The following is a 26,306-nucleotide window of genomic DNA, read 5'->3' as shown; positions in this document are numbered from 1 at the left end:
TGATATGAGGAGAAGGTGGTTTTAAGCCGCACACAGGCGGCCATTTTGCCCCTCGCCTCCTGGGTTTAGCAAGGCCTGCTAAAAAGCCTCTGCATGCTTGTAATAATCTCCACAGGCCAAAATGTGATCAAACTAAGATAAATATTGGAGATGCTTTTAAAAAATGGATAAAGGTTAGAACACAGAAATGTTTTTTTAAAACCTGAGTGCATTTGACTCGAGGGAGGAGTCCGCTCACTCCAATGTTTGAACTTGGATCACAGTACACATTTTAAACACAAGAGGTTTCATATTGGTCCTATAATATGAAGAATTTTAGGAGACTGTTTATCCCTAAATATCTAGATTAAATCAAATTTACCATCTTTTGGAACCCTCCTCCTCATAATTGGAGTATTACTAATGTTTGCGGGTTTAGTGTTATTACTGGTACTTTTGTAGAAGTACATTACTCTTTGATCTTCAAGAAATCAAACTCGTCCGAGTGGGAAAGAACCAAAATTTATGTTTGATTGTTTACTTCGTCATCCTATAAAATCAACCTTTATATTACAATAAGATCCTTCATGTTGATTAGATGATGGATTACTGCGTCTGTAAATAGTTTTGTCTGAAGAACAGACATTTTAAAAACGAGGAAGTCATGTATTTTTTTTTTATCAAAAATACCTGCCAACTCGGATTCACTGCACAAGAAGGGACAAAGCTGGCTCTATTTCTTTAGTCAGCTGAAGTCTTTTAACATCCGTAGGCCTCTTCTGTGATTCTTCTATCAGACTGTTATTAGCTCCATCATTGGGACTGAAAACGAAACCCGTCAGCAGGTCACAGAGGCAAGAGGGATTTCAAATCTTCAAGACCATTCTGAGAAATCCTGCACGCCGCCTCCACACTTCCTGGACTTTATTCAACAGAGCACGTTCAGTCTGAAGTGAACGTTACAGGAAGGCCTTTCTCTTAATCAGACTGTTTCATGGAGAATAACACACAATGGATACATGTACTCATATTAATTGATAAACACATTTTAACAGTATTTCTAATGTTTTGATTTGATGTGCTTAAATGGTATTTGTTTGTTTTTTGGGTTTGTGTGGTGTCTTGACTTTTATTACAGTTGCTGCTTTGACCGTGTCATTTCCTGTAAAGGATTAATAAAGTACCCATCTATCATCCATCTATCTCTAAATGTTTTTATCCTCAAATGTGAATTTACCTGACGTGTCAAAAACAATACTCAAGTCCATTTAGCATTACTGTCGTTTACAAATAATGTCTTCAAATGATATCTCTGTATCTTGATACCAAAATATCAGTATTGTGACGTGAAATAATGAATTCTGAGTAAAGACAGTGTTCATTTAAATCAACATGTTATTTTAAAGCATGTGATCATATAAAGTGTACAAGAAGCGAAACACACCCCTCGTGGTATGCAATGATACAGGTTTTGTAGGTGTCATTGAGCAGTCATAAAAATAATTGGATCATGCCCTTTGTTGCTCTCTCACGATCTTATGAGGAAAACAAACGACTTAGAGAAATGATGTCATGCACATATGATTAACAGAGAAAAGACGAACAGGACGGTGAACTTTCAGCTCTAAACAGTTTCCACTCATCACTGACATCTCTGTAAACAACATGGACGGTAAGCTATGATCAATTCTTTAAATGTATTTAAACTGTTCATTCTGAGCTAAGAAGACCAATTTACAGTGTGGAGATGGACACTCTCACGTCACACATGTTCTCTATAGAATTTATGAGAAAAAAAGAAAATATTAAGCAAAAAGAGCGATTCAGAATATACGTAAGGGTCACGACGAAGGGCAGCGGTCGTGCCTGGGACAAGTTTAGTAACCTGGTACCTTTCATTCATATTGACGTGAAGGGAGGGTGAGTGCTGCACGTCTCTGGAGCTGTTTAGGGCGTTGTCTTTGTCTTTCCAACAGACAAAGAACAAAATGTGTTTATGATGTATTTATAGATGGTTAATTCAATTAAAAAAAACTGTATTTGTCCCCAGGTAGAAGTTACAGATTCAACTTAAGAATAATAGGTCCCGAGTGAATACAAACAAGGAAGTGAGTTTGGTCCGTGGTCACATAACTTTTTTGATTTATTAGCTCGCTGTTTTTGTGGGGGACTGCTATGATTGGTGAAACTCACAGGATGTGCTCTGAATAAATGCACAAAAAGGGAGCAAGTGTGCTGTCTCCTTTTTTTTTTAATTCTTTGAATACTGACCTTTGAGACAAGCACCTAAACTGGATGTGCCACTACAACACTACCACTTTCACTTGAAACTCGCGGGGCAAATTATTTAAATTTTTCACATTTGCAGAAATGTTGCGGTGAATAGACAACATTGCAAGGTTGCCTAGAATTCACAGGGATTGGTTGAATTTACATGAATTGGTGCGATTACAACATCGCCACATCCTGAAGGAACTGACTGTAAATATGTAAAATATGGCAACTGCCGTTTTAGGCGCACTATCCCCAGTCTTTGGGTGGTGTAATTGCAGGTTTAATTTATCTCACATTCATCATATTTAAATTAAGGAAAATTATATCGCAGCCTCATGTTGGTGCAAAATACACCGTTTGTGAACACAGGCCTGTAAGCTACTGAAAAACTGTGATTCAACCATCAGCAACTGTTTCACCACGCTCCTGAGAAATGTAGTAATATTGATGTTAATGATGTGACATTATTCCCTTTCAGACTCAAGAAGAATTGTTATCTTGGGAAAAACTGGATCTGGGAAAAGCAGCCTGGTGAACACCATGATGGGAGAGAAGAAGTGTGAAATCGGCCATAAATCCAAATCTGAAACAAGTGAATGCAAAGCAGTAACCGGATCTGTTCATGGAAAAAGCCTCACTTTGATTGACTGTCCTGGTTTCTTTGATAGAGACAGATCAGAAGATGATATGAAGTCTGAGATAGTGAGGTGTATTGTTGAGTGCGCCCCTGGGCCTCATGCTTTTCTCATTGTGCTGAAAGTGGAGAGGTTCACAGAGCATGAACAGGAAGTCATTACCAAAATAAAAGAATACTTTTCCGAAGAAGCTTTTCAATTTGCAACAGTTGTCTTTACTCATGGTGATCAGCTCGACGAAGGAAAGACAAGTCAAGATTTCATCTATGAGAATGAGAAACTGAGTAATCTGGTGAAGAAGTGTGGAGGCCGCTGCCATGTCATCGACAACAAATATTGGAAAGACAAACCAACAAATCCAGAGGAGGAATACAGAAGCAACCAGTTCCAGGTGAAGAAGATCCTTCAGTCAGTGGAGGAGACGATAAACAACAACAAGGGAGGATGCTACACCAATGAGATGCTTCAAAAATTGGAGAACAAAATACAAAAGGAGATGGAAGTCATTAGAGAGTCATCACCAAACATGTCAGAGGAAGAGATCAGAGAGAAGGCAAAGCTTAATGTCTTTAAGAAGCTTTTCAACCTAATGACAGGAACAGTAACAGGTACAGTGTTAGGAGCCCTCTTAGGTGTGCCAGTGATGGTTACAACAGTTTCTAATATATTGAAAGGTCTTATAAATAAGACAGGATCAGCAATAGGAACTTTAAAGTCAGCAGAAGGAGGTAAATCATCAGGAGTAGACGTTAAAACAGTTTTATCAACAGGAGCAGCAACATGCCCAGTATCAACATTAGCTGTTTTATTAGGGTCTGTTGCAGTGGGAGCAGTGGCAGGAGGTGTGAAAGGATATCAAGCAGCTACAGAAGCAGAAACACCACAGGAAGCAGCAAAGAAGGCAGCAGATGCAGTCAAAGAACGAGCCAAATATATCTCAACCCCAGAAGATGAGATGTAAATGAGATGAGAGTTCAAACTGTACAAACAGTGAAAGTAGAAAAAGTTTAATCTTCATGTAGAATGACTCTAGTCTCCTATCTGAAGTCATATAACAGAGCTCGTTATGATTGTGTAAATGTCCTCTGTAAGAAGTTCTGTATCTGTTCTGAAGTACCTTAACTGAGTTTCATGGGCTTACACAAAGATGTCTTTTTTCTTGAGTTGTTTGACAAAAATATCTTTGAAATGTTTTAAATCAGAGGAGTGTGTGTTGTTGATTGTATTTGAGATTAAAAAAAGTTTGTCAAAGATTTACAAAGAGTGAAACAGGACTAAGTAGGGGGTAAGCTAATCTCAGCATGCTAACAGCCTCACATTCATAATTCTAATGATATTTTAAAGGTGTTGTATTGACCATGTTCAGTCATTTGTAGTGTGTTGATTGATATAAATCTTTATTTTGATCATTGTTGTGTATTTAGTGTCCATATAATCTTAAAGCTCCAGGGTCAGAGCTGCTGATCAATGTCTAAATGTTATCTGGTGTTGTTTAATCATGAAGCAGATTAATGTCAAAATGTCATTATTATTGATGTGAACAGAATGATTTTCATTGAACCTCTGAATCATTTGTATTCTGAACATATATATCAAATAAAGCAATAAAAAAAATCAACACTTCTTTCCTTATTTCCTTTTTTCATCAAAGAATCTCTGAAAGACAAATACATAAAACACCATGGATGTATTTGTTTTCTTGTAATATATAGGAGAAGAAAAGTATTCCAGTAGTTTCACTTCAGACTGAGAATAAAAAGGGTGAACTTTTAAAAAACAAACTAATCAACAGTGCTAAAGGTCAAATATGTCAGATAGTGAATTAAACGATAAAATGACCTGATTAGACATGTTATGTTGAAGTACTGGTATGTCCTCCTTTAGATTCTGGTCCTGAATGGTCTGTTTTTGTTTTGACATGAGAAGAAGGTGGTTTTAAGTCACACACAGGTGGCCATTTTGCCCCTCGCCTCCTGAGTTTAGCAAGGCCTGCTAAAAAGCCTCTGCATGCTTGTAATAATCTCCACAGGCCAAAATGTGATCAAACTAAGATAAATATTGGAGATGCTTTTAAAAGATGGATAAAGGTTAGAATACAGAAATGTTTTTTTAAAACCTGAGTGCATTTGACTTCAGGGAGGAGTCAGCTCATTCCAATGTTTGAACTTTGATCACAGTACACATTTTAAACACAGGAGGTTTCATATTGGTCCTACAATGAAGAATGAAGAATTTTATGAGACTGTTTATCCCTAAATATCTAGATTAAATTAAATATACTATTTTTTGGGAACCCTCCTCCTAATAATTGGAGTATTACTAATGTTTGCAGGTTTAGTGTTATTACTGGTACTTTTATAGAAGTACATTACTCTTAGATCTTCAAGAAATCAAACTCGTCCGAGTGGGAAAGAACCAAAAATTACGTTTGATTGTTTACTTCGTCATCCTATAAAATCAACCTTCATATTACAATAAGATCCTTCATGTTGATTAGATGATGGATTACTGCGTCTGTAAATAGTTTTGTCTGAAGAACAGACATTTTAAAAACGAGGAAGTCATGTATTTTTTTTTTAATCAAAAATACCTGCCAACTCGGATTCACTGCACAAGAAGGGACAAAGCTGGCTCTATTTCTTTAGTCAGCTGAAGTCTTTTAACATCCGTAGGCCTCTTCTGTGTTTCTTCTATCAGACTGTTATTAGCTCCATCATTGGGACTGAAAAGGAAACCCGTCAGCAGGTCACAGAGGCAAGAGGGATTTCAAATCTTCAAGACCATTCTGAGAAATCCTGCACGCCGCCTCCACACTTCCTGGACTTTATTCAACAGAGCACGTTCAGTCTGAAGTGAGCGTAACAGGAAGGCCTTTCTCTTAATCAGACTGTTTCATGGAGAATAACACACAATGGATACATGTACTCATATTAATTGATAAACACATTTTAACAGTATTTCTAATGTTTTGATTTTATGTGCTTAAATGGTATTTGTTTGTTTTTTTGGTTTGTGTGGTGTCTTGACTTTTATAACAGTTGCTGCTTTGACCGTGTCATTTCCTGCAAAGGATTAATAAAGTACCCATCTATCATCCATCTATCTCTAAATGTTTTTATCCTCAAATGTGAATTTACCTGACGTGTCAAAAACAATACTCAAGTCCATTTAGCATTACTGTCGTTTACAAACAATGTCTTCAAATGACATCTCTGTATCTTGATACCAAAATATCAGTATTGTGACGTGAAATAATGAATTCTGAGTAAAGACAGTGTTCATTTAAATCAGCAGTTTATTTTAAAGCATGTGATCATATAAAGTGTACACGAAGCGAAACACACCCATCGTGGTATGCAATGATACAGGTTTTGTAGGTTTCATTGAGCAGTCCTAAAAATAATTGGACCATGCCCTTTGTTGCTCTCTCACGATCTTATGAGGAAAACAAACGAGTTAGAGACAGATGAAATCAGTTAGCAGACATTTTGTCTTCAAGCACGTCTGATCACGAGAGAAAAGACGAACAGGACGGTGAACTTTCAGCTCTAAACACTTTCCACTCATCACTGACATCTCTGTAAACAACATGGACGGTAAGCTATGATCAATTCTTTAAATGTATTTAAACTGTTCACTCTGAGCTAAGAAGACCAATTTACAATGTGGAGATGGACACTCTCACGTCACACATGTTCTCTATAATTTAAGAGAAACAAAGTAAATATTGAGCAAAAAGAGCGATTCAGAATAAACGTAAGGGTCACGACGAAGGGCAGTGGTCGTGCCTGGGACAAGTTTAGTAACCTGGTAACGCACCAGCAGGTAGAACTGGAAAATTACATTTTTATCCTGCGGCTGGTGCTGATGTCCGGAGTGCATGATGTGAAAATGGCTTTTAATGAAGTATGCAACTGCAGGAAGAAACCCCAGAAGTGACGGATTAAAATAAAACAGGAGCTTGATGGGAAATCATGTGAATGACTTCAGTGAATAGAAAAGAATACAAAATCTTCTGCTGATTTTTAAACATTCATTCATATTGACGTGAAGGGAGGGTGAGTGCTGCATGTCTCTGGAGCTGTTTAGGGCGTTGTCTTTGTCTTTCAAACAGACAAAGAACAACATGTGTCTATGATGTATTTATAGATGGATAGATATAATTCAATTAAAAAAACTGCATTTGTCCCCAGGTAGAAGTTACAGATTCAGTTAAGAATAATAGGTCCAGAGTGAATACAAACAAGGGAGTGAGTTTGGTCCGTGGTCACATAACTTTGGTGATTTATTAGCTCTCTCTTCTTGTGGGGGACTGCTATGATTGGTGAAACTCACAGGATGTGCTCTGAATAAATGCACAAAAAGGGAGCAAGTGTGCTGTCTCCTTTTTTTTTTTAATTCTTTGAATACTGACCTTTGAGACAAGCACCTAAACTGGATGTGCCACTACAACACTACCACTTTCACTTGAAACTCTCGGGGCAAATTATTTAAATTTTTCACATTTGCAGAAATGTTGCGGTGAATAGACAACATTGCAAGGTTGCCTAGAATTCACAGGGATTGGTTGAATTTACATGAATTGGTGCGATTACAACATCGCCACATCCTGAAGGAACTGACTGTAAATATCTAAAATTTGGCAACTGCCGTTTTAGGTGCACTATCCCCAGTCTTTGGGTGGTGTAATTGCAGGTTTAATTTATCTCACATTCATCATATTTATATTAAGGAAAATTATATCGCAGCCTCATGTTGGTGCAAAATACACCGTTTGTGAACACAGGCCTGTAAGCTACTGAAAAACTGTGATTCAAACATCAGCAACTGTTTCACCAAGCTCCTGAGAAATGTAGTAATATTCATGTTAACTATGTGACATTATTCTCTTTCAGACTCAAGGAGAATTGTTATCTTGGGAAAAACTGGATCTGGGAAAAGCAGCCTGGTGAACACCATGATGGGAGAGAAGAAGTGTGAAATCAGCCATACACCCAAATCTGAAACAAGTGAATGCAAAGCAGTAACCGGATCTGTTCATGGAAAAATCCTCACTTTGATCGACACTCCTGGTTTCTTTGACACCAACACATCAGAAGATGCTCTGACGCCTGAGATTGTGAGGTGTATTGTTGAGTGCGCCCCTGGGCCTCATGCTTTTCTCATTGTGCTGAAAGTGGAGAGGTTCACAGAGCAAGAACAGGAAGTCATTACCAAAATAAAAGAATGCTTTTCTGAAGAAGCTTTTAAATTTGCAACAGTTGTCTTTACTCATGGTGATCAGCTCAAAGAAGGAGAGACAATTAAAGATTTTATCTGTGAGGATCAGAATCTGAGTGATCTGGTGAAGAAGTGTGGAGACCGCTGCCATGTCATCGACAACCGATACTGGAATGAAAATCCAGAGGAGGAATACAGAAGCAACCAGTTCCAGATGAATGAGATCCTTCAGTCAGTGGAGGAGACGATAAACAAGAACGCGGGAGGATGCTACACCAATGAGATGCTTCAAAAAGTGGAGAACAACATACAAGAGGAGATAGAAGTCATTAGAGAGTCATCACCAAACATGTCAGAGGAAGAGATCAGAGGGAAGGCAAAGCTTAATGTCTTTGAGAAGCTTTTGATCCTAATGACAGGAACAGCAACAGGTGCAGTGTTAGGAGCCCTCTTAGGTGTGCCAGTGATGGTTATAACAGTTGTTAAAATATTGAAAAATCTTAAAGAGGTGACAAAATCAGAAACAGGAATTTCAGAGTCAGCAGAAGGAGGTAAATCATCAGGAGTAGACGTTGAAACAGTTTTAACAGCAGGAGCAGCAACATGTCCAGTATCGACATCAACTGTTTCATTAGTGTCTGTTGCAGTGGGAGCAGTGACAGGAGGTGTGACAGGATGTCTTGCAGCTACAGAAGCAGAAACACCACAGGAAGCAGCAAAGATGGCAGCAGATGCAGTCAAAGGTGGAGCCAAATATATCTCAAACATATTAGATGAGATATAAATGAGATGAGAGTTCAAACTGTACAAACAGTGAAAATAGAAAAAGTTTAATCTTCTTGTAGAATGACTATAGTCTCCTATCCAAAGTCATATAACAGAGCTCGTTATGATTGTGTAAATGTCCTCTTTAAAAGTTCTGTATCTGTTCTGAAGTGCCTTAACTGAGTTTCATAGGTTTACACAAAGATGTCTTTTTTCTTGAGTTGTTTGACAAAAATATCTTTAAAATGTTTTAAATCAGAGGAGTATGTGTTGTTGATTGTATTTGGGATAAAAAAGTTTTGAAAGATTTACAAAGAGTGAAACAAGACTAAGTAGAGGGTAAGCTAATCTCAGCATGCTAACAGCCTCACATTCATAATTCTAATGATATTTTAAAGGTGTTGTATTGACCATGTTCAGTCATTTGTCGTGTGTTGATTGATATAAATCTTTATTTTGATCATTGGTGTGTATTTGGTGTCCATATAATCTTAAAGCTCCAGGGTCAGAGCTGCTGTTCAATGTCTAAATGTTATCGGGTGTTATTTTTTCATGAAGCAGATAAATGTCAAGATGTCATTATTATTGATGTGAACAGATTGATTTTCATTGAACCTCTGAATCCTTTGTATTCTGAACATATATATCAAATAAAGCAATAAAAAAATCAACACTTCTTTCCTTCTTTCCTTTTTTCATCAAAGAAACTCTGAAAGACAAACACATAAAACACCATGGATGTATTTGTTTTCTTGTAATATATAGGAGAAGAAAAGTATTCCAGTAGTTTCACTTCAGACTGAGTATAAAAAGGGTGAACTTTTAAAAAACAAACTAATCAACAGTGTTAAAGGTCAAATATGTCAGATAGTGAATTAAACGATAAAATGACCTGATTAGACATGCTATGTTGAAGTACTGGTATGTCCTCCTTTAGATTCTGGTCCTGAATGGTCTGTTTTTGTTTTGATATGAGGAGAAGGTGGTTTTAAGTCGCACACAGGCGGCCATTTTGCCCCTCGCCTCCTGGGTTTGGCAAGGCCTGCTAAAAAGCCTCTGCATGCTTGTAATAATCTCCACAGGCCAAAATGTGATCAAACTAAGATAAATATTGGAGATGCTTTTAAAAGATGGATAAAGGTTAGAACACAGAAATGTTTTTTTAAAACCTGAGTGCATTTGACTCGAGGGAGGAGTCAGCTCACTCCAATGTTTGAACTTGGATCACAGCACACATTTTAAACACAAGAGGTTTCATATTGGTCCTATAATATGAAGAATTTTATCAGATTGTTTATCCCTAAATATCTAGATTAAATCAAATTTACCAAACCTGTTCTATACTTATATATAAGGATTTTTTGTGCCTTAGTTGGACAGACTCAGAGAGCTGGGAATGACACGCGGGAAAAGGGCCAGAGGTTGGAATCGAGCCTGGTCCGCCCACTTGGAGGATCACAGCCTCTTGTGCATGTAAGTGAGGGGGCGTGGCTTTTGAGGGAGCACAGGTGCGGATGGAGCGCTGAAGGAATGTTACAATTATAATCATGCTAGTCTGCAAAAAAAATTCCAACTCTGCCTTTCCAAGTGTAAACAGCAACCTCACAACAATGTGCATATGAATGATTAAGGATGCATGTTTGAGCTTTTCTCAGCCTATCAGCTCAAAGCTAACGGCTGTTCACCATGAGTGTGGTTCTGTTTCTGGGTACTGTTATGCTGCAATACTAGCAAATACCCGCTAGAGGGCAGTCTAAAACAAAGCTTTAAATAAGGAACGTTAATAAGCTCAATCACAAAAATGATAACATTCAGATAACCTAAGGAGAGAAAAACATATTTGTGAATAAATAATACAAGAAAAACAACAATAAAAGAAAACTAAAGTTTGAAATATGTTGTCGTAACCCTGAGATCAATCTGTTGTCCACTAAATGTTTGAACAGAAATTGTGTTTTCTTTCCAATGTAAATTGAGTTAATTTTTAGGTTTGAATGTTTTGCTGTCACAGTGTGGGGCTCTCTGCTCTCTCCCTTGAATAACAGTGAATTCTACATTTGAACACATTTTCTATTTGTCCTGCCTCTGGAGATTTTAATATGAACACAATTCTGTGAAGTTTTGAATCAAACATTTCTAACACCGTTTTTATCCTCCTGTCTGAACACTTGATGGCAGTCTTGTATTTATAGTATTTAAAAAGGGAATCCCCCCCCCCCCTTTTCAAATCGAAGGTATAAAGAGTCTGACTAACGGAAAACACACCCAGGACTGTGGACTGCTGTGAAACCGTTTTTCAGCTTCTCTCTTTAAACAACATGGACGGTAAGTTTAGTTTTTCAGTTAAATGACTATTTTAGTGAGTAAAGTGTGTTTCTATAGCACCTTTCAAGAGCAGAAGTGTCCGAGCATAAAAACAAACAGAGATGATACAAACAGACATTCAAATGAAATTAAATACAGGCAGATCAAACAAAGGCAAGTCTTTAACTTATTTTGAAAAGTGTCCACAGAGGTCAAGGCTCTCAGAACTGTTCAAAATGTAGGAGCTACAACCTCAAAGATCCTGTGTCCTATGTGTTATAGCTTCCTAGCAGACCCTGATCACAGGACCTCAGGGACCTGCTGGTGTTATCAGGCCTCAGCAGCTCAGTGACATAAACCGGAGCCCGACCATGCAAGGCCCCAAACACAAGAATAACAACTTTAAACTGAATTCTGAAACTGACAGGGATTCATGTTATATTTGGACCAAAGCACAGCACAGATGTTTCATTTAGACCACATGGGACTGTTTGAAAAGGTGAAAAGGGGGATGATATGTCTCTTTTAAAGTGATTATATGCTTGAGGCTAACACACACAATATAAGCTGATAGCAGTCAGGTTAGTCCCTCCCTGCGTGAAATGATGACGGCTCTTTTCTATTCCAAATGTGGTCTCCTTTGTTTCTCTTCACTTTTTTCCCTCTCTGTTGTTCTCTTAAACAGAAAAATATATCTTTTATATTTGTCCCTTCTCTCTTTATGAAAATATTAACAATTAAAATGTCATCTTATTTCTTTGCCACTTTGGGTGAGAATTCCGGTCCAATCAGAATAAATGATGTGACATTTTTCTCTTTCAGACTCAAGGAGAATCGTTATCTTGGGAAAAACTGGATCTGGGAAAAGCAGCCTGGTGAACACCATGTTGGGAAGGAAGAAGTGTGAAATCAGCCATAATTCCAAATCTGAAACAAGTGAATGCAAAGCAGTAACCGGATCTGTTCATGGAAAAATCCTCACTTTGATCGACTGTCCTGGTTTCTTTGATAGAGACAGATCAGAAGATGATCTGAAGCCTGAGATAGTGAGGTGTGTTGTTGAGTGCGCCCCTGGGCCTCATGCTTTTCTCATTGTGCTGAAAGTGGAGAGGTTCACAGAGCATGAACAGGAAGTCATTAACAAAATAAAAGAATACATTTCTGAAGAAGCTTTTAAATTTGCCTTTACTCAAGGTGATCAGCTCGAAAAAGGAAAGACAATTCAAGATTTCATCTGTGAGGATCAGAATCTGAGTGATCTGGTGAAGAAGTGTGGAGGCCGCTGCCATGTCATCGACAACCGATACTGGAAAGACAAACCAACAAATCCAGAGGAGGAATACAGAAGCAACCAGTTCCAGATGAAGAAGATCCTTCAGTCAGTGGAGGAGACGATAAACAACAACAAGGGAGGATGCCACACCAATGAGATGCTTCAAGAAGTGGAGAACAAAATACAAAAGAAGATGGAAGTCATTAGAGAGTCATCACCAAACATGTCAGAGAAAGAGATCAGAGAGAAGGCAAAGCTTAATGTCTTTGAGTGGTTTTTTAAACTAGTGACAGGAAATGCAAAAGGAACATTAACAGTTGTAGTGTTAGGAGCCCTCTTAGGTGTGCCAGTGATGGATATAATAGTTGTTAAAATATTGAAAGATCATAATAAGGGTGCAAAATCAGCAACAGGAATTTCAAAGTCAGCAGAAGGAGGTAAATCATCAGGAGTAGACGTTGAAACAGTTTTAACAGCAGGAGCAGCACAAGCAGTAACAGACCCAGTATCGACATCAACTGTTTTATTAGGGTCTGCTACAGTGGGAGCAGTGACAGGAGGTGTGACAGGATATCAAGCAGCTACAGAAGCAGATGCAGTCAAAGAAGAAGCCAAATATATCTCAACCCCATTAGATGAGATGTAAATGAGATGAGAGTTCAAACTGTACAAACAGTGAAAATAGAAAACACAGAAATGTTGTTTTAAAACCTGAGTGCATTTGACTCGAGGGAGGAGTTCGCTCACTCCAATGTTTGAACTTTGATCACAGTACGCATTTTAAACACAAGAGGTTTCATATTGGTCCTATAATATGAAGAATTTTATGATCAAATCAAATTTACCATCTTTTGGAACCCTCCTCCTAATAATTGGAGTATTACTAATGTTTGCAGGTTTAGTGTTATTACTGGTACTTTTGTAGAAGTACGTTACTCTTTGATCTTCAAGAAATCAAACTCGTCCGAGTGGGAAAGAACCAATAATGACGTTTGATTGTTTACTTCGTCATCCTATATAATCAACCTTCATATTACAATAAGATCCTTCATGTTGATTAGATGATGGATTACTGCGTTGGTAAATAGTTTTGTCTGAAGAACAGACATTTTAAAAACGAGGAAGTCATGTTTTTTTTTTTTTCCTCAAAAATACCTGCCAACTCGGATTCACTGCACAAGAAGGGACAAAGCTGGCTCTATTTCTTTAGTCGGCTGAAGTCTTTTAACATCCGTAGGCCTCTTCTGTGTTTCTTCTATCAGACTGTTATTAGCTCCATCATTGGGACTGAAAAGGAAACCCGTCAGCAGGTCACAGAGGCAAGGGGGATTTCAAATCTTCAAGACCATTCTGAGAAATCCTGCACGCCGCCTCCACACTTCCTGGACTTTATTCAACAGAGCACGTTCAGTCTGAAGTGAGCGTTACAGGAAGGCCTTTCTCTTAATCAGACTGTTTCATGGAGAATAACACACAATGGATACATGTACTCATATTAATTGATAAACACATTTTAACAGTATTTCTAATGTTTTGATTTGATGTGCCTAAATGGTATTTGTTTGTTTTTTGGTTTGTGTGGTGTCTTGACTTTTATTACAGTTGCTGCTTTGACCGTGTCATTTCCTGTAAAGGATTAATAAAGTACCCATCTATCATCCATCTATCTCTAAATGTTTTTATCCTCAAATGTGAATTTACCTGACGTGTCAAAAACAATACTCAAGTCCATTTAGCATTACTGTCGTTTACAAATAATGTCTTCAAATGATATCTCTGTATCTTGATACCAAAATATCAGTATTGTGACGTGAAATAATGAATTCTGAGCAAAGACAGTGTTCATTTAAATCAACATGTTATTTTAAAGCATGTGATCATATAAAGTGTACAAGAAGCGAAACACACCCATCGTGGTATGCAATGATACAGGTTTTGTAGGTTTCATTGAGCATTCATAAAAATAATTGGATCATGCCCTTTGTTGCTCTCTCACGATCTTATGAGGAAAACAAACGACTTAGAGAAATGATGTCATGCACATATGATTAACAGAGTGACTCTAGTCTCCTATCTGAAGTCATATAACAGAGCTCGTTATGATTGTGTAAATGTAATCTGTAAGAAGTTCTGTATCTGTTCTGAAGTACCTTAACTGAGTTTCATGGGTTTACACAAAGATGTCTTTTTTCTTGATTTGTTTGACAAAAAAATCTTTAAAATGTTTTAAATCAGAGGAGTGTGTGTTAATTGTATTTGAGATTAAAAAAAGTTTGTCAAAGATTTACAAAGAGTGAAACAGGACTAAGTAGGGGGTAAGCTAATCTCAGCATGCTAGCAGCCTCACATTCATAATTCTAATGATATGTTAAAGGTGTTGTATTGACCATGTTCAGTCATTTGTAGTGTGTTGATTGATATAAATCTTTATTTTGATCATTGTTGTGTATTTAGTGTCCATATAATCTTAAAGCTCCTGGGTCAGAGCTGCTGTTCAATGTCTAAATGTTATCTGGTGTTGTTTAATCATGAAGCAGATTAATGTCAAGATGTCATTATTATTGATGTGAACAGAATGATTTTCATTGAAGCTCTGAATCATTTGTATTCTGAACATATATATCAAATAAAGCAATAAAAAAAATCAACACTTCTTTCCTTATTTCCTTTTTTCATCAAAGAATCTCTGAAAGACAAATACATAAAACACCATGGATGTATTTGTTTTCTTGTAATATATAGGAGAAGAAAAGTATTCCAGTAGTTTCACTTCAGACTGAGAATAAAAAGGGTGAACTTTTAAAAAACAAACTAATCAACAGTGTTCAAGGTCAAATATGTCAGATAGTGAATTAAACGATAAAATTACCCGATTAGACATGCTATGTTGAAGTACTGGTATGTCCTCCTTTAGATTCTGGTCCTGAATGGTCTGTTTTTGTTTTGATATGAGGAGAAGGTGGTTTTAAGCCGCACACAGGCGGCCATTTTGCCCCTCGCCTCCTGGGTTTAGCAAGGCCTGCTAAAAAGCCTCTGCATGCTTGTAATAATCTCCACAGGCCAAAATGTGATCAAACTAAGATAAATATTGGAGATGCTTTTAAAAAATGGATAAAGGTTAGAATACAGAAATGTTTTTTTAAAACCTGAGTGCATTTGACTCGAGGGAGGAGTCCGCTCACTCCAATGTTTGAACTTGGATCACAGTACACATTTTAAACACAAGAGGTTTCATATTGGTCCTATAATATGAAGAATTTTAGGAGACTGTTTATCCCTAAATATCTAGATTAAATCAAATTTACCATCTTTTGGAACCCTCCTCCTCATAATTGGAGTATTACTAATGTTTGCGGGTTTAGTGTTATTACTGGTACTTTTGTAGAAGTACATTACTCTTTGATCTTCAAGAAATCAAACTCGTCCGAGTGGGAAAGAACCAAAATTTATGTTTGATTGTTTACTTCGTCATCCTATAAAATCAACCTTTATATTACAATAAGATCCTTCATGTTGATTAGATGATGGATTACTGCGTCTGTAAATAGTTTTGTCTGAAGAACAGACATTTTAAAAACGAGGAAGTCATGTTTTTTTTTTTTATCAAAAATACCTGCCAACTCGGATTCACTGCACAAGAAGGGACAAAGCTGGCTCTATTTCTTTAGTCAGCTGAAGTCTTTTAACATCCGTAGGCCTCTTCTGTGATTCTTCTATCAGACTGTTATTAGCTCCATCATTGGGACTGAAAAGGAAACCCGTCAGCAGGTCACAGAGGCAAGAGGGATTTCAAATCTTCAAGACCATTCTGAGAAATCCTGCACGCCGCCTCCACACTTCCTGGACTTTATTCAACAGAGCACGTTCAGTCTGAAGTGAACGTTACAGGAAGGCCTTTCTCTTAATCAGACTGTTTCATGGAGAATAACACACAATGGATACATGTACTCATATTAATTGATAAACACATTTTAACAGTATTTCTAATGTTTTGATTTGATGTGCCTAAATGGTATTTGTTTGTTTTTTGGGTTTGTGTGGTGTCTTGACTTTTATTACAGTTGCTGCTTTGACCGTGTCATTTCCTGTAAAGGATTAATAAAGTACCCATCTATCATCCATCTATCTCTAAATGTTTTTATCCTCAAATGTGAATTTACCTGACGTGTCAAAAACAATACTCAAGTCCATTTAGCATTACTGTCGTTTACAAATAATGTCTTCAAATGATATCTCTGTATCTTGATACCAAAATATCAGTATTGTGACGTGAAATAATGAATTCTGAGTAAAGACAGTGTTCATTTAAATCAACATGTTATTTTAAAGCATGTGATCATATAAAGTGTACAAGAAGCGAAACACACCCCTCGTGGTATGCAATGATACAGGTTTTGTAGGTGTCATTGAGCAGTCATAAAAATAATTGGATCATGCCCTTTGTTGCTCTCTCACGATCTTATGAGGAAAACAAACGACTTAGAGAAATGATGTCATGCACATATGATTAACAGAGAAAAGACGAACAGGACGGTGAACTTTCAGCTCTAAACAGTTTCCACTCATCACTGACATCTCTGTAAACAACATGGACGGTAAGCTATGATCAATTCTTTAAATGTATTTAAACTGTTCATTCTGAGCTAAGAAGACCAATTTACAGTGTGGAGATGGACACTCTCACGTCACACATGTTCTCTATAGAATTTATGAGAAAAAAAGAAAATATTAAGCAAAAAGAGCGATTCAGAATATACGTAAGGGTCACGACGAAGGGCAGCGGTCGTGCCTGGGACAAGTTTAGTAACCTGGTACCTTTCATTCATATTGACGTGAAGGGAGGGTGAGTGCTGCACGTCTCTGGAGCTGTTTAGGGCGTTGTCTTTGTCTTTCCAACAGACAAAGAACAAAATGTGTTTATGATGTATTTATAGATGGTTAATTCAATTAAAAAAAACTGTATTTGTCCCCAGGTAGAAGTTACAGATTCAACTTAAGAATAATAGGTCCCGAGTGAATACAAACAAGGAAGTGAGTTTGGTCCGTGGTCACATAACTTTTTTGATTTATTAGCTCGCTGTTTTTGTGGGGGACTGCTATGATTGGTGAAACTCACAGGATGTGCTCTGAATAAATGCACAAAAAGGGAGCAAGTGTGCTGTCTCCTTTTTTTTTTAATTCTTTGAATACTGACCTTTGAGACAAGCACCTAAACTGGATGTGCCACTACAACACTACCACTTTCACTTGAAACTCGCGGGGCAAATTATTTAAATTTTTCACATTTGCAGAAATGTTGCGGTGAATAGACAACATTGCAAGGTTGCCTAGAATTCACAGGGATTGGTTGAATTTACATGAATTGGTGCGATTACAACATCGCCACATCCTGAAGGAACTGACTGTAAATATGTAAAATATGGCAACTGCCGTTTTAGGCGCACTATCCCCAGTCTTTGGGTGGTGTAATTGCAGGTTTAATTTATCTCACATTCATCATATTTAAATTAAGGAAAATTATATCGCAGCCTCATGTTGGTGCAAAATACACCGTTTGTGAACACAGGCCTGTAAGCTACTGAAAAACTGTGATTCAACCATCAGCAACTGTTTCACCACGCTCCTGAGAAATGTAGTAATATTCATGTTAATGATGTGACATTATTCCCTTTCAGACTCAAGAAGAATTGTTATCTTGGGAAAAACTGGATCTGGGAAAAGCAGCCTGGTGAACACCATGATGGGAGAGAAGAAGTGTGAAATCGGCCATAAATCCAAATCTGAAACAAGTGAATGCAAAGCAGTAACCAAATCTGTTCATGGAAAAAGCCTCACTTTGATTGACTGTCCTGGTTTCTTTGATAGAGACAGATCAGAAGATGATATGAAGTCTGAGATAGTGAGGTGTATTGTTGAGTGCGCCCCTGGGCCTCATGCTTTTCTCATTGTGCTGAAAGTGGAGAGGTTCACAGAGCATGAACAGGAAGTCATTACCAAAATAAAAGAATACTTTTCCGAAGAAGCTTTTAAATTTGCAACAGTTGTCTTTACTCATGGTGATCAGCTCGACGAAGGAAAGACAAGTCAAGATTTCATCTATGAGAATGAGAAACTGAGTAATCTGGTGAAGAAGTGTGGAGGCCGCTGCCATGTCATCGACAACAAATATTGGAAAGACAAACCAACAAATCCAGAGGAGGAATACAGAAGCAACCAGTTCCAGGTGAAGAAGATCCTTCAGTCAGTGGAGGAGACGATAAACAACAACAAGGGAGGATGCTACACCAATGAGATGCTTCAAAAATTGGAGAACAAAATACAAAAGGAGATGGAAGTCATTAGAGAGTCATCACCAAACATGTCAGAGGAAGAGATCAGAGAGAAGGCAAAGCTTAATGTCTTTAAGAAGCTTTTCAACCTAATGACAGGAACAGTAACAGGTACAGTGTTAGGAGCCCTCTTAGGTGTGCCAGTGATGGTTACAACAGTTTCTAATATATTGAAAGGTCTTATAAATAAGACAGGATCAGCAATAGGAACTTTAAAGTCAGCAGAAGGAGGTAAATCATCAGGAGTAGACGTTAAAACAGTTTTATCAACAGGAGCAGCAACAGGCCCAGTATCAACATTAGCTGTTTTATTAGGGTCTGTTGCAGTGGGAGCAGTGGCAGGAGGTGTGAAAGGATATCAAGCAGCTACAGAAGCAGAAACACCACAGGAAGCAGCAAAGAAGGCAACAGATTCAGTCAAAGAAGGAGCCAAATATATCTCAACCCCAGAAGATGAGATGTAAATGAGATGAGAGTTCAAACTGTACAAACAGTGAAAGTAGAAAAAGTTTAATCTTCATGTAGAATGACTCTAGTCTCCTATCTGAAGTCATATAACAGAGCTCGTTATGATTGTGTAAATGTCCTCTGTAAGAAGTTCTGTATCTGTTCTGAAGTACCTTAACTGAGTTTCATGGGCTTACACAAAGATGTCTTTTTTCTTGATTTGTTTGACAAAAAAATCTTTAAAATGTTTTAAATCAGAGGAGTGTGTGTTAATTGTATTTGAGATTAAAAAAAGTTTGTCAAAGATTTACAAAGAGTGAAACAGGACTAAGTAGGGGGTAAGCTAATCTCAGCATGCTAACAGCCTCACATTCATAATTCTAATGATATTTTAAAGGTGTTGTATTGACCATGTTCAGTCATTTGTAGTGTGTTGATTGATATAAATCTTTATTTTGATCATTGTTGTGTATTTAGTGTCCATATAATCTTAAAGCTCCTGGGTCAGAGCTGCTGATCAATGTCTAAATGTTATCTGGTGTTGTTTAATCATGAAGCAGATTAATGTCAAGATGTCATTATTATTGATGTGAACAGAATGATTTTCATTGAACCTCTGAATCCTTTGTATTCTGAACATATATATCAAATAAAGCAATAAAAAAAATCAACACTTCTTTCCTTATTTCCTTTTTTCATCAAAGAATCTCTGAAAGACAAATACATAAAACACCATGGATGTATTTGTTTTCTTGTAATATATAGGAGAAGAAAAGTATTCCAGTAGTTTCACTTCAGACTGAGAATAAAAAGGGTGAACTTTTAAAAAACAAACTAATCAACAGTGCTAAAGGTCAAATATGTCAGATAGTGAATTAAACGATAAAATGACCTGATTAGACATGTTATGTTGAAGTACTGGTATGTCCTCCTTTAGATTCTGGTCCTGAATGGTCTGTTTTTGTTTTGACATGAGAAGAAGGTGGTTTTAAGTCACACACAGGTGGCCATTTTGCCCCTCGCCTCCTGAGTTTAGCAAGGCCTGCTAAAAAGCCTCTGCATGCTTGTAATAATCTCCACAGGCCAAAATGTGATCAAACTAAGATAAATATTGGAGATGCTTTTAAAAGATGGATAAAGGTTAGAATACAGAAATGTTTTTTTAAAACCTGAGTGCATTTGACTTCAGGGAGGAGTCAGCTCATTCCAATGTTTGAACTTTGATCACAGTACACATTTTAAACACAGGAGGTTTCATATTGGTCCTACAATGAAGAATGAAGAATTTTATGAGACTGTTTATCCCTAAATATCTAGATTAAATTAAATATACTATTTTTTGGGAACCCTCCTCCTAATAATTGGAGTATTACTAATGTTTGCAGGTTTAGTGTTATTACTGGTACTTTTATAGAAGTACATTACTCTTAGATCTTCAAGAAATCAAACTCGTCCGAGTGGGAAAGAACCAAAAATTACGTTTGATTGTTTACTTCGTCATCCTATAAAATCAACCTTCATATTACAATAAGATCCTTCATGTTGATTAGATGATGGATTACTGCGTCTGTAAATAGTTTTGTCTGAAGAACAGACATTTTAAAAACGAGGAAGTCATGTATTTTTTTTTTAATCAAAAATAACTGCCAACTCGGATTCACTGCACAAGAAGGGACAAAGCTGGCTCTATTTCTTTAGTCGGCTGAAGTCTTTTAACATCCGTAGGCCTCTTCTGTGTTTCTTCTATCAGACTGTTATTAGCTCCATCATTGGGACTGAAAAGGAAACCCGTCAGCAGGTCACAGAGGCAAGAGGGATTTCAAATCTTCAAGACCATTCTGAGAAATCCTGCACGCCGCCTCCACACTTCCTGGACTTTATTCAACAGAGCACGTTCAGTCTGAAGTGAGCGTAACAGGAAGGCCTTTCTCTTAATCAGACTGTTTCATGGAGAATAACACACAATGGATACATGTACTCATATTAATTGATAAACACATTTTAACAGTATTTCTAATGTTTTGATTTTATGTGCTTAAATGGTATTTGTTTGTTTTTTTGGTTTGTGTGGTGTCTTGACTTTTATAACAGTTGCTGCTTTGACCGTGTCATTTCCTGCAAAGGATTAATAAAGTACCCATCTATCATCCATCTATCTCTAAATGTTTTTATCCTCAAATGTGAATTTACCTGACGTGTCAAAAACAATACTCAAGTCCATTTAGCATTACTGTCGTTTACAAACAATGTCTTCAAATGACATCTCTGTATCTTGATACCAAAATATCAGTATTGTGACGTGAAATAATGAATTCTGAGTAAAGACAGTGTTCATTTAAATCAGCAGTTTATTTTAAAGCATGTGATCATATAAAGTGTACACGAAGCGAAACACACCCATCGTGGTATGCAATGATACAGGTTTTGTAGGTTTCATTGAGCAGTCCTAAAAATAATTGGACCATGCCCTTTGTTGCTCTCTCACGATCTTATGAGGAAAACAAACGAGTTAGAGACAGATGAAATCAGTTAGCAGACATTTTGTCTTCAAGCACGTCTGATCACGAGAGAAAAGACGAACAGGACGGTGAACTTTCAGCTCTAAACACTTTCCACTCATCACTGACATCTCTGTAAACAACATGGACGGTAAGCTATGATCAATTCTTTAAATGTATTTAAACTGTTCACTCTGAGCTAAGAAGACCAATTTACAATGTGGAGATGGACACTCTCACGTCACACATGTTCTCTATAATTTAAGAGAAACAAAGTAAATATTGAGCAAAAAGAGCGATTCAGAATAAACGTAAGGGTCACGACGAAGGGCAGTGGTCGTGCCTGGGACAAGTTTAGTAACCTGGTAACGCACCAGCAGGTAGAACTGGAAAATTACATTTTTATCCTGCGGCTGGTGCTGATGTCCGGAGTGCGTGATGTGAAAATGGCTTTTAATGAAGTATGCAACTGCAGGAAGAAACCCCAGAAGTGACGGATTAAAATAAAACAGGAGCTTGATGGGAAATCATGTGAATGACTTCAGTGAATAGAAAAGAATACAAAATCTTCTGCTGATTTTTAAACATTCATTCATATTGACGTGAAGGGAGGGTGAGTGCTGCATGTCTCTGGAGCTGTTTAGGGCGTTGTCTTTGTCTTTCAAACAGACAAAGAACAAAACGTGTTTATGATGTATTTATAGATGGTTAATTCAATTAAAAAAAACTGTATTTGTCCCCAGGTAGAAGTTACAGATTCAGTTAAGAATAATAGGTCCAGAGTGAATATAAACAAGGGAGTGAGTTTGGTCCGTGGTCACATAACTTTGGTGATTTATTAGCTCTCTCTTCTTGTGGGGGACTGCTTTGATTGGTGAAACTCGAAACGTCACTCACAGGATGTGCTCTGAATAAATGCACAAAAATGGAGCAAAGTGTGCGGTCTCCTTTTTTTTAATTCTTTGAATACTGACCTTTGAGACAAGCACCTAAACTGGATGTGCCACTACAACACTACCACTTTCACTTGAAACTCGCAGGGCAAACTATTTACATTTTTCACATTTGCAGAAATGTTGCAGTAAATAGACAACATTGCAAGGTTGCCTAGAATTCACAGGGATTGGTTGAATTTACATGAATTGGTGCGATCGCAACATCGCCACATCCTGAAGGAACTGACTGTAAATATCTAAAATATGGCAACTGCCGTTTTAGGCGCACTATCCCCAGTCTTTGGGTGGTGTAATGCAGGTTTAATTTATCCAACATTCATCATATTTACATTAAGGAAAATTATATCGCAGCCTCATGTTGGTGCAAAATACACCGTTTGTGAACACAGGCCTGTAAGCTACTGAAAAACTGTGATTCAAACATCAGCAACTGTTTCACCAAGCTCCTGAGAAATGTAGTAATATTCATGTTAACTATGTGACATTATTCTCTTTCAGACTCAAGGAGAATTGTTATCTTGGGAAAAACTGGATCTGGGAAAAGCAGCCTGGTGAACACCATGTTGGGAGAGAAGAAGTGTGAAATCAACCATACACCCAAATCTGAAACAAGTAAATGCAAAGCAGTAACCAAATCTGTTCATGGAAAAAGCCCCACTTTGATCGACACTCCTGGTTTCTTTGACACCAACACATCAGAAGATGATCTGAAGCCTGAGATTGTGAGGTGTATTGTTGAGTGCGCCCCTGGGCCTCATGCTTTTCTCATTGTGCTTAAAGTGGAGAAGTTCACAGAGCACGAACAGGAAGTCATTACCAAAATAAAAGAATGCTTTTCTGAAGAAGCTTTGAAATTTGCAACAGTTGTCTTTACTCATGGTGATCAGCTCGAAGAAGGAAAGACAATTCAAGATTTCATCTGTGAGGATCAGAATCTGAGTGATCTGGTGAAGAAGTGTGGAGGCCGCTGCCATGTCATCGACAACCGATACTGGAAAGACAAACCAACAAATCCAGAGGAGGAATACAGAAGCAACCAGTTCCAGATGAAGAAGATCCTTCAGTCAGTGGAGGAGACGATAAACAACAACAAAGGTGGATGCTACACCAATGAGATGCTTCAGGAAGTGGAGAACAACATACAAGAGGAGATAGAAGTCATTAAAGAGTCATCACCAAACATGTCAGAGGAAGAGATCAGAGAGATGGCAAAGCTTGATGTCTTTGAGAAGCTTTTGATCCCTTTGACAGTAACAGTAACAGGTGCAGTGTTAGGAGCCCTCTTAGGTGTGCCAGTGATGGTTATAAGAGTTGTTAAAACATTGAAAAATCCTAAAGAGGTGACAAAATCAGAAACAAGAATTTCAAAGTCAGCAGAAGGAGGTAAATCATCAGGAGTAGACGTTAAAACAGTTTGAGCAGCAGGAGTAACAGGCCCAATATCGACATCAACTGCTTTATTAGGGTCTGTTGCAGTGGGAGCAGTGGCAGGAGGTGTGAAAGGATATCAAGCAGCTACAGAAGCAGAAACACCACAGGAAGCAATAAAGATGGCAGCAGATGCAGTCAAAGAAGGAGCCAAATATAGCTCAAAAACATTCGATGAGATGTAAATGAGGTGAGAGTTCAAACTGTACAAACAGTGAAAATAGAAAAAGTTTAATCTTCATGTAGAATGACTCTAGTCTCCTATCTGAAGTCATATAACAGAGCTAGTTATGATTGTGTAAATGTCCTCTATAAGAAGTTCTGTATCTGTTCTGAAGTGCCTTAACTGAGTTTCATGGGCTTACACAAAGATGTCTTTTTTCTTGATTTGTTTGACAAAAAAATCTTTAAAATGTTTTAAATCAGAGGAGTGTGTGTTGTTGATTGTATTTGAGATAAAAAAAAAAAGTTCGTCAAAGATTTACAAAGAGTGAAACAGGACTAAGTAGGGGGTAAGCTAATCTCAGCATGCTAACAGCCTCACATTCATAATTCTAATGATATTTTAAAGGTGTTGTATTGACCATGTTCAGTCATTTGTAGTGTGTTGATTGATATAAATCTTTATTTTGATCATTGGTGTGTATTTAGTGTCCATATAATCTTAAAGCTCCTGGGTCAGAGCTGCTGATCAATGTCTAAATGTTATCTGGTGTTATTTTTTCATGAAGCAGATCAATGTCAAGATGTCATTATTATTGATGTGAACAGATTGATTTTCATTGAAGCTCTGAATCATTTGTATTCTGAACATATATATCAAATAAAGCAAGAAAAAAAATCAACACTTCTTTCCTTATTTCCTTTTTTCATCAAAGAAACTCTGAAAGACAAATACATAAAACACCATGGATGTATTTGTTTTCTTGTAATATATAGGAGAAGAAAAGTATTCCAGTAGTTTCACTTCAGACTGAGAATAAAAAGGGTGAACTTTTAAAAAACAAACTAATCAACAGTGCTAAAGGTCAAATATGTCAGATAGTGAATTAAACGATAAAATGACCTGATTAGACATGTTATGTTGAAGTACTGGTATGTCCTCCTTTAGATTCTGGTCCTGAATGGTCTGTTTTTGTTTTGACATGAGAAGAAGGTGGTTTTAAGTCACACACAGGTGGCCATTTTGCCCCTCGCCTCCTGAGTTTAGCAAGGCCTGCTAAAAAGCCTCTGCATGCTTGTAATAATCTCCACAGGCCAAAATGTGATCAAACTAAGATAAATATTGGAGATGCTTTTAAAAGATTGATAAAGGTTAGAATACAGAAATGTTTTTTTAAAACCTGAGTGCATTTGACTCGAGGGAGGAGTCAGCTCATTCCAATGTTTGAACTTTGATCACAGTACACATTTTAAACACAGGAGGTTTCATATTGGTCCTACAATGAAGAATGAAGAATTTTATGAGACTGTTTATCCCTAAATATCTAGATTAAATTAAATATACTATTTTTTGGGAACCCTCCTCCTAATAATTGGAGTATTACTAATGTTTGCAGGTTTAGTGTTATTACTGGTACTTTTATAGAAGTACATTACTCTTAGATCTTCAAGAAATCAAACTCGTCCGAGTGGGAAAGAACCAAAAATTACGTTTGACTGTTTACGTTGTCATCCTATAAAATCAACCTTCATATTACAATAAGATCCTTCATGTTGATTAGATGATGGATTACTGCGTCTGTAAATAGTTTTGTCTGAAGAACAGACATTTTAAAAACGAGGAAGTCATGTATTTTTTTTTTCATCAAAAATACCTGCCAACTCGGATTCACTGCACAAGAAGGGACAAAGCTGGCTCTATTTCTTTAGTCGGCTGAAGTCTTTTAACATCCGTAGGCCTCTTCTGTGTTTCTTCTATCAGACTGTTATTAGCTCCATCATTGGGACTGAAAAGGAAACCCGTCAGCAGGTCACAGAGGCAAGAGGGATTTCAAATCTTCAAGACCATTCTGAGAAATCCTGCACGCCGCCTCCACACTTCCTGGACTTTATTCAACAGAGCACGTTCAGTCTGAAGTGAGCGTAACAGGAAGGCCTTTCTCTTAATCAGACTGTTTCATGGAGAGTAACACACAATGGATACATGTACTCATATTAATTGATAAACACATTTTAACAGTATTTCTAATGTTTTG

The 26,306-nt window shown here is 37.3% G+C and overlaps 3 protein-coding genes across 3 annotated transcripts; all 3 read left to right on the top strand.

Annotated features, from left to right (window-relative positions):
- Positions 1 to 1,644: 1,644 nt before the first annotated feature.
- LOC306841646 (GTPase IMAP family member 7-like) lies at positions 1,645 to 3,849 on the top strand (the record flags this gene model as incomplete). The annotated part of the gene is made up of 3 exons (XM_079371593.1): positions 1,645 to 1,651; positions 2,732 to 3,496; positions 3,713 to 3,849. The coding sequence occupies 3 exons, from the start codon at positions 1,645 to 1,647 to the stop codon at positions 3,847 to 3,849; spliced, it is 909 nt and encodes a 302-aa protein (XP_079227719.1).
- A 3,924-nt stretch (positions 3,850 to 7,773) lies between these two features.
- LOC306841645 (GTPase IMAP family member 7-like) lies at positions 7,774 to 8,892 on the top strand (the record flags this gene model as incomplete). Its single annotated transcript, XM_079371592.1, has 1 exon — positions 7,774 to 8,892. A coding segment is annotated over one exon (1,119 nt), but the record flags the coding sequence as incomplete, so codon positions are not given.
- A 2,220-nt stretch (positions 8,893 to 11,112) lies between these two features.
- On the top strand, positions 11,113 to 24,687 carry LOC306841571 (GTPase IMAP family member 7-like). The gene is made up of 2 exons (XM_079371517.1): positions 11,113 to 11,198; positions 23,179 to 24,687. The coding sequence occupies exons 1-2, from the start codon at positions 11,192 to 11,194 to the stop codon at positions 24,096 to 24,098; spliced, it is 927 nt and encodes a 308-aa protein (XP_079227643.1). The 5' UTR covers positions 11,113 to 11,191; the 3' UTR covers positions 24,099 to 24,687.
- The last annotated feature ends 1,619 nt before the right edge of the window (positions 24,688 to 26,306 follow it).

The sequence above is a fragment of the Symphodus melops genome (assembly GCF_947650265.1).
Source record: "Symphodus melops genome assembly, chromosome: 20".
Taxonomy (NCBI): domain Eukaryota; kingdom Metazoa; phylum Chordata; class Actinopteri; order Labriformes; family Labridae; genus Symphodus; species Symphodus melops.
This window is presented reverse-complemented; position numbering and strand designations above follow the sequence as displayed.